The sequence below is a fragment of the Papaver somniferum genome, unplaced genomic scaffold (assembly GCF_003573695.1).
Source record: "Papaver somniferum cultivar HN1 unplaced genomic scaffold, ASM357369v1 unplaced-scaffold_119, whole genome shotgun sequence".
NCBI lineage: Eukaryota > Viridiplantae > Streptophyta > Magnoliopsida > Ranunculales > Papaveraceae > Papaver > Papaver somniferum.
Genome location: NW_020620936.1, coordinates 4,648,443 through 4,657,217, shown reverse-complemented (window position 1 = coordinate 4,657,217; position 8,775 = coordinate 4,648,443). Strand labels below are relative to the sequence as shown.

The following is an 8,775-nucleotide window of genomic DNA, read 5'->3' as shown; positions in this document are numbered from 1 at the left end:
ACTTCCAATTCTGAGCCGCCAAAGAAGGATGCACAACTTTCCTCCACAATAGCGAAGCTTCTTTCATAGTAGGGAACTTCTTTCTAATCAATTCTCTAGCTGACTTAACTGAAAACACACCCTTCATATCAGGCATCCAAATCCTTTTGTCCCTCCCACTACAAAGCGTTGGCAAATTCTCCATAACCACACCAGCACTTACAAGATCTTGCAAGTGAGCTCCTTGCAACAGCCAATTACCATGTGAAATAATATCACAAACCCGACCTGATCTGTCCAAGTCTGAACGATTAAGAACACTTGCCAAAGTCTCACTACCATACCACACATCATAGAAAAGAGACGTATTCCTACCATCTCCAATGATGCATTTTGTATTATTCACAACTTCCTTATGAACCCAACGAATTCCAGGAAGAATAGAAGATTTTACACCAGCCATCTTGAGACGCCCATCCCTGCAAGTGAATTTAGACTCCAAAAAACGAGCCCACTTTTTAGAAGAAGATTTAATAGACCACCAAAGCTTCATAAGCAAAGCCTTGTTCATAGTTTTTAAACTAGTGATTCCAAGAACACCCTCCTCCACAGGACTGCACAGTTTATCAAAACCAACCACAAAAGCTCTAGAAAGATTTGAATCACCCGACCAAAGGAAATTACAGAATGAATTTCACCGGCCACTTATACACAGACATATTATGAATGGAATAACTCGAAAGAACATTTTTAACTAGAACAACTCTGTCTTGAAAAGAAAGCATCTTACCTTTCAGAACCGAAAGTTTCTCTTTAAGCTTATCCACCACATTGCTAATATGATGATATCTCACCGCACCAGGCATAACTTTCACCCCCAAATAACGATCAGGAAAATGCGTAACTTCCATCCCTAGAAAAGCAGCAATGGTATGACGTCTACTCAAAGAGCCACCACCAAAGTAAATTTTGCTCTTCTCTCTACAAACACGCTGACCTGAAGCTTGCTGATAAGAATCTAGCAACTTCACCAAACTTCTCAAGCTCTTCATATTTCCCTTGCAAAAAATCATAATATCATCAGCAAAGAATAAATGAGTTGGAGCAATACCATTACGCCTAACCAGGTGAGACATATCCTTGTTTTGAAAAAGTTTTGTGATGTTTCTACTAAGAACATCCTCAATCAAAACAAAAATAAGAGGCGAAAGAGGATCCCCCTGACGCAACCCTCTATTAATTTTGAAAAAACCTTCCGGGCTACCATTGAGAAGAATAGATATGCGCGCTGACTCCAGAATTTTCTGAATCCACAAACACCAATCCTCAGAAAAACCATATCTTCTAAACACCTCCATAATGAAAGACCAATTAACGGTATCAAAAGCTTGAGAAATATCAAGCTTCAGGCCCAAATTACCATCCTTCCTTTTGATGTGCAGCTCATTCACCATCTCAGAAGCCAAACTAATACTATCATGAATATTCCTACCTTTCATAAAAGCCACCTGCTCCTCTGATACTAACTTATCCAACACCCGACCAAGTTTAGTAGCCAAAATTTTAGTGAAAATCTTGAAGAAGAAATTGCTTAGATCGATAATTAGGCTATCCGCACCTCTAACCTTAGCAATCAAAATAATTAGGCTAGAATTCGAACCCTTCGGAATGGACTTAGAAGTCCAAGCATAAACAATAGCCGAATGAAGATCCTGCTGAATTATATCCCAACAATGTCTATAAAAACACCCTGAGAAACCATCCGGACCCGGAGCACTATCCGCACCCAAATTAAAAACTGTTGATTTAATTTCATCCAAAGAAGGAATGGCATCCAACATCTGCCTTTCAGTCAAAGAAATGGACTCATGCTCATAATCAAAGAGATTATCCTCAATAGGAAGCTCCACACCATTGAACTTCGACTCATAATAAGAAACCACATGGTCACGAAGCTGAATAGGCTCTGAGATAGTCACACCATCTTCAGTAACCAACTCCGAGATTGTATTTGCGCTCCTTCGAATGTTTATATTGCTGTGAAAAAAAAGTGTTACTAGAACCCTCCAAAATCCACCTATTACGAGCCTTTTGTTTCAACATAGTAAGATGTTGCATACGAACATCTTGAACCGCCACCAGAGAATCCTTCATAATGTTCAATTTAGAAGTATTAAAAGGATCCTCATCAGAATTCCTACAAGCCACTTCAAACTTAAGTTGAGCTTGTTTCAGCCTAGCATTAACATTTCCAAAGACCGTTTGATTCCACAATTTGATTGCCTCCTTCAACCTTTTCAATTTATAAGGAAAAATAAAATCCAAATTACCATAAACCGGAGACTTCCAAGAATCTTCCACCATTCTCAAGAAATCAGGATGAGAAAACCACATTTTTTGGATACGAAAAGGAGCACGCCTAGGCCTCGGAGCAAGGAAAGGAAACCCAATAAGCGTTGAATGATCAGAAACTTCCCTAGGAAGAGCTTTACACCCCAATTCGAAAACTTAGCTAACCAAGGCTCATTGATAATAGCACGATCCAATTTACTAAGAATTCTACCAACACCAGATTGACCATTAGTCCAAGTAAACTTAGACCCCAAAGAATCTGCTTCAAAAAGATCATTATCCTCCATCCAATCAGAAAACTCATTAATACAAGAGACACGAACCTCACGGCCTCCCTTCTTTTCATCTTGACGAAGAACACAGTTGAAATCTCCCATTATCAGCCAAGGAGTTGTAGTATCCACAGCTGAAAGTTGAGACCATAATCTTCTTCGAAAAACTTGAATATAACTAGCATGAACAAAAGAGATTAAAACCCCCTCAGTTCTAACAGTAATTGCTTGCCTAGTCATATTAACCACCTCTGGCTCTTCAATATTAGCACTCCACAGGATCCAAAGATTCCCAATATTATGCATAGAAGAATTATGAACAACCTTCCTCATAAAACCAGTTAAATTTAACTTACAAATTACCTTGTCAGAGAACTTAATCTTTGGCTCAGCAACACAAAGAATCTCCGGCTTCAGATCATGAACAAGTTCACGTAACTTCTGCCCAGCCTCCACCTTTGCCACCCCATTGATATTCCAATAGAGCACACGCATCAGGAAACTATATTCTTTGAATTATTACTAGCATCAGGAATCCTATCAGAATTCCGTTTAAGTATAACTGGGGAGAATCCCTTTCTAACTCGAATTCCCAAATCATTGATCTCAGTTTCCGAATCAGACTTGGACTCCTTATTTGTACTTTGTTGAGAAGTACTTTTCTGATCATTAGAAATCCGAATCCTAACAGGTTTCCTAGATTTCTTTGGCTGCTCCACGGGTATGTCAGACCATTTAGACCCCCTAACACCTGACGAAGCCTTCTCTGGAGTGATTTCTTCATCTGAACTCTCCTCCCTTTGCTCATTGGATTGCTGCACAGAATCCAACCCCAACTCAGCAGACAAAACATTGAATTTATTAGGAGAAAGCACACAAGCATTCTCATTAATAGCTTTGTAGCGAGACAAATTCTCAATATTGTCCACCACAACATCACATCCCTTCCTTCCTGAAGTTTCAAAAGGAGAAGAAGAGCTAGCATTAGTCTTATCAGTGATAGAGTGATTAGTTCTAGCCAATTCACCACTCCCTACTGACTTAGCTGAGGTTCCAATTTCACCCACTGGTAACCTACTAGCTAATACTCCTTTCTCAGCTAACGCCTGCTTTGCTTTCTCTAAAGCTACAGACGCTGCATGAAAAACAGCTTCAGAAGAAGCTAGCTCATTCTCAAGCTGATTGGTTTCCTCCACACCAATAGCATTCTCCTCTACTTCACCTGGTAACACAGCAAGACACCATCATGTTCCGCATTTTTTGAAGCATCATGCTCCGCATCTTTTGAAGCATTATCACCACCAGGAAAGTTCTCAGCATTCTTTCCTTTACGCTGCCTCCTATTCCTAGCAGTTTGCCAGCCTTTGGAAGAATCTCCCTTTGCTGTAGTATCAGCCTTTGAAGAGTTATCATCACCCTTAGTTTGCCTCCTGCACTCATCATCATTGTGCCCAATAATGCAGCACTTCATACAGAATTTTGGAGCCCGTGGAATCTCCAAATATTGCCAGAAAGTACGTCCCCCAGCTGTAATCTTGATTCTACTAGGAATGTGCTTCGCAAAATCCACATCCACCAAAACTGAGGCAAAGTTACCATACTCTAGATTAAGAGTTCTCTGATCAACTACAATGGGAGTGCCTAATACCTTCCCCATAGATAACAAGTTCTTCTCTGTCCATAGTTCTGCATGGAGACCTGGAAAGTGAACCCATACGTTTGCATGGGAAGTTTTTTGACGTTCAGGATCAAAACCTGGGTACCAATCCATCAGTTTGAGCTCATGTTGATTTACATACCATTTAGTACGTCGAATCCTCTCTTTTGTTTCAGCATCATGTAACATAACCACGAAAAATCCTTTACTCATAGTCATAAACCTTGCTGAGCTAGGGTTTATCTGCCATTGATTAACCAAGCTGGATTTCACTTCCACAAACTTCAATCCCGTGAAGTTCAGACTGCAATAAAACTATGCTCAAAGGGTTTACATCCTTCTTGATAAAAATCAGCTAGAATAATAAGAGAAGGCTCTCCATCAATCAGAGTAGGGTTTGGCAAGCTATTAATATCAACACACGTAGGCTGCAAAGTCTGTTTTCCTTTTACTTTCTCCGCAAAAGATTGTTGCTGGGAAATAACCCTAGAAGAAGTTATTGGTGTTTCCTCAACCATGATGATCAGATTGAAAAAACGTTAAGAAAACTTGAAAAAAAAACAAAACCCTAGAGAAATCGCCAGACTTTCTCTTTCCTCATGTTTTTTCTCATGGCTTATTCATTATTAGATTTTAGAAAAATTCCATAATATGCTATTAAAAAGCCAGTTTTACCGATTTCAATAGTAATTATGCCAAATGTTGAGCGTTACAGCACTTTGAGTTTCTTAAACAACTCAAGAGGATTGTATTTTGATGAGAAAAGGGCCAACGATGTCAGTACATCACATGGTCCTCAGTTTTCAACAAAGATTTTAAGGTTTATCAGCTCTTAAAAGTCATTTTCTAGTTCCAGAGCGCTTTCAAGGGTAGTTCCTATATACTTGTTTATAAGTTTATAAGTTTTTGGGGCCTTAAGCCTCTTTTCTTGTAAACTTGTCTTGTAAATTTTGTTATCTATTAATACAATTCTTGACTTATAAAAAAAACCTATATACTAGGAAAATATCCTGTTTGAAACCAACCCCGGTATTAGTAAAAAAACTAAGGAGGGATCTATTTTGATGGAAAATGGTGTTTAGATTTTAGGCAAATTCCATAATATGCTATCAAAAATCCAGTTTTACCGATTTCAATGGTAATTATGCCAAATTTTGAGCGTTACAACACTTTAAGTTTCTTAAACAACTCAAGAGGATAGTATTTGGATGGGAAAAGGGCCAACGATGTCCGTACGTCACATGGTCCTCAGTTTTCAACCAAGATTTTAAGGTTTATCAGCTCTTAAAAGTCGTTTTCTAGTTCCAGAGCGCTTTCAAGGGTAGTTCTTATATATAGTGAAATATCGGGGATTAGTACAAAAACTAAGGAGGGATCTATTTTTGATGGGAAATGGTGTTTAGATTTTAGGAAAATTCCATAATATGCTATAAAAGGCCAGTTTTACCGATTTTAATAGTAGTTATGCCAAATGTTGAGCGGTTCAACACTTTGAGTTTCGTAAACAACTCAAGAGGAGAGTATTTGGATGGGGAAAGGGACAACGATGTCAGAACGTCACATGGTCCTCAGTTTTCAACCAAGATCTTAAGGTTTATAAGCTCTTAAAGGTCGTTTTCTTGTTCTAGAGCACTTTCAAGGGTAGTTCATACTAGGAAAATATCTTGTTTGAAACCAATGACCCGGGATTAGTAAAAAACCTAAGGAATTATCTATTTTGATGGGAAATGGTGTTTAGATTTTAGGAAAATTCCATAATATGATATCGAAAAGCCAGTTTTACCGTTTTTAATAGTAGTTCTGCCAAATTTTGAGCGTTACTGCACTTTGAGTTTCGTAAACAACTCAAAAGGAGAGTATTTGGATGGGAAAAGGGCCAACGATGTCAGTATCTCACATGGTCCTCAGTTTACAACCAAGATTTTAAGGTTTATCAGCTCTTAAAGGTCGTTTTCTAGTTCCAGAGCGCTTTCAGAACGCTTTCAAGGGTAGTTCCTATATACTCAGAAAATATCCAGTCTGAAACCAATGACCCGGGATTAGTAAAAAAATAATTGAGGGATCTATTTTGATGGAAAATGGTGTATATATTTTAGGCAAATTCCATAATATGCTATTAAAAAGCCAGTTTTACCGATTTCAATAGTAATTATGCCAGATGTTGAGAGTTACAGCACTTTGAGTTTCTTAAACAACTCAAGAGGATTGTATTTTCATGGGAAAAGGGCCAACGATGTCAGTACATCACATGGTCCTCAGTTTTCAACAAAGATTTTAAGGTTTATCAGCTCTTAAAAGTCGTTTTCTAGTTCCAGAGCGCTTTCAAGGGTAGTTCCTATATACTGGTTTATAAGTTTATAAGTTTTTGGGGCTTTAAGCCTCTTTTCTTGTAAAATTGTCTTGTAAATTTTGTTATCTATTAATACAATTTTTGACTTATAAAAAAAAAAACTATATACTAGAAAAATATCCTGTTTGAAACCAATGTCCCGGTATTAGTAAAAAAAACTAAGGAGGGATCTATTTTGATGGAAAATGGTGTTTAGATTTTAGGCAAATTCCAAAATATGCTATCAAAAATCCAGTTTTACCGATTTCAATAGTAATTATGCCAAATGTTGAGCGTTACAGCACTTTAAGTTTCTTAAACAACACAAGAGGATAGTATTTGGATGGGGAAAAGGGCCAACGATATCAGTACGTCACATGGTCCTCAGTTTTCAACCAAGATTTTAAGGTTTATCAGTTCTTAAAAGTCGTTTTCTAGTTCCAGAGCGCATTCAAGGGTAGTTCTTATATACAATGAACTATCGGGGATTAGTACAAAAACTAAGGAGGGATCTATTTTTGATGGGAAATGGTGTTTAGATTTTAGGAAAATTCCATAATATGCTATTAAAAAGCCAGTTTTACCGATTTCAATAGTGATTATGCCAAATGTTGAGCGTTACAGCACTTTGAGTTTCTTAAACAACTCAAGAGGATTGTATTTGGATGGGAAAAGGGCCAACGATGTCAGTACATCACATGGTCCTCAGTTTTCAACAAATATTTTAAGGTTTATTAGCTCTTAAAGGTCGTTTCCTAGTTCCAGAACGCTTTCAAGGGTAGTTCCTATATACTAGTTTATAAGTTTATAATTTTTTGGGGCTTTAAGCCTCTTTTCTTGTAAACTTCTCCTCTAAATTTTGTTATCTATTAATATAATTTTTAACTTATAAAAAGAAAAACCTATATGCTAGGAAAATATCCTGTTTGAAACCAATGACCCGGAATTAGTATAAAAACTAAGGAGGGATCTATTTAATGGAAAATGGTGTTTAGATTTTAGGCAAATTCCATAATATGCTATCAAAAAGCCAGTTTACCGATTTCAATAGTAATTATGCCAAATGTTGAGCGTTACAACACTTTAAGTTTTTTAAACAACTCAAGAGGATAGTATTTGGATGGGAAAAGGGCTAACAATGTTAGTACGTCACATGGTCCTCAGTTTTCAACCAAGATTTTAAGGTTTATCGGCTCTTAAAAGTCGTTTTCTAGTTCCAAAGCTCTTTCAAAGCGCTTTCAATGGTAGTTCCTATATACTAGGAAAATATCATGTTTGAAACCAAGGACCCGTGATTAGTAAAAAAACTAAGGAGGGATCTATTTTGATGGAAAATGGTGTTTAAATTTTAGGCAAATTCCATAATATGCTATCTAAAAGCCAGTTTTACCGATTTCAATTGTAATTATGCCAAATGTTGAGCGTTCCAGCACCTTAATTTTCTCAAACAACTTAAGAGGATAGTATTTGGATGGGAAAAGGGCCAACGAAGTCAGTATGTCACATGGTCCTAATTTTTGAACCAAGATTTTAAGGTTTATCAGCTCTTAAAGGTCGTTTTCTAGTTCTAGAGCGCTTTCTATATACTAAGAAAATATCCTGTTTGAAAACAATGACCCGGGATTAGTAAAAAAAAATGAGGGATATATTTTGATGGAAAATGGTGTATAGATTTTAGGAAAATTCCATAATATGATATTAAAAAGCCAGTTTTACCGATTTCAATAGTAATTATGCCAAATGTTGAGCGTTACAGCACTTTAAGTTTCTTAAAAAACTTATATACGTTAACTCAAATAGGTCTACACACTTCGTTATAAGTCTGAAATTGATTTCGGAAACTATATTGTTAACTAGATAAACTCATCTTTAACAGAAAAAGTTTGAAAAATGTATTGTAATCACTACTAAGGCATTACGTTCAGTAAAAATTGCATTTCTATGTACGTTGATTAAAGAAAATATGAAGGAAGTCAAATTTCAAAATAGAAGAAGCATGAAAGACCAGCCAGAATTAATCAAATTCTAACAAATTTCATCTATTTGAATCAAATTGAAAGACAAAGCCGATACAAAAATAAAGAGTTCATAAAAATGTTAGATTTTTTATACGTTAACTCAAAAAAGTCTACACTCTTCGTTATAAGTCGGAAGTTGATTTCCGAGACTAGATTGTTAGAGCATTG

The 8,775-nt window shown here is 36.7% G+C and overlaps 1 protein-coding gene across 1 annotated transcript; it reads right to left on the bottom strand.

Annotated features, from left to right (window-relative positions):
• Positions 1-3,097: 3,097 nt before the first annotated feature.
• LOC113330828 lies at positions 3,098-4,260 on the bottom strand. Its single transcript, XM_026577635.1, has 2 exons — positions 3,903-4,260; positions 3,098-3,825 (listed from the first exon to the last, which is right to left on the bottom strand). The coding sequence occupies exons 1-2, from the start codon at positions 4,258-4,260 to the stop codon at positions 3,098-3,100; spliced, it is 1,086 nt and encodes a 361-aa protein (XP_026433420.1).
• Positions 4,261-8,775: the final 4,515 nt, after the last annotated feature.

Bases quoted from the DNA above. Each gene is read 5' to 3' on its own strand.
- LOC113330828 (XM_026577635.1), bottom strand. From the start codon at position 4,260: ATGGGGAAGGTATTAGGCACTCCCATTGTAGTTGATCAGAGAACTCTT. The intron at 3,826-3,902 runs GTGATAATGCTT...CTGTGTTACCAG, and splicing joins TGCTGAGAACTTTCCTGGTG to GTGAAGTAGAGGAGAATGCT.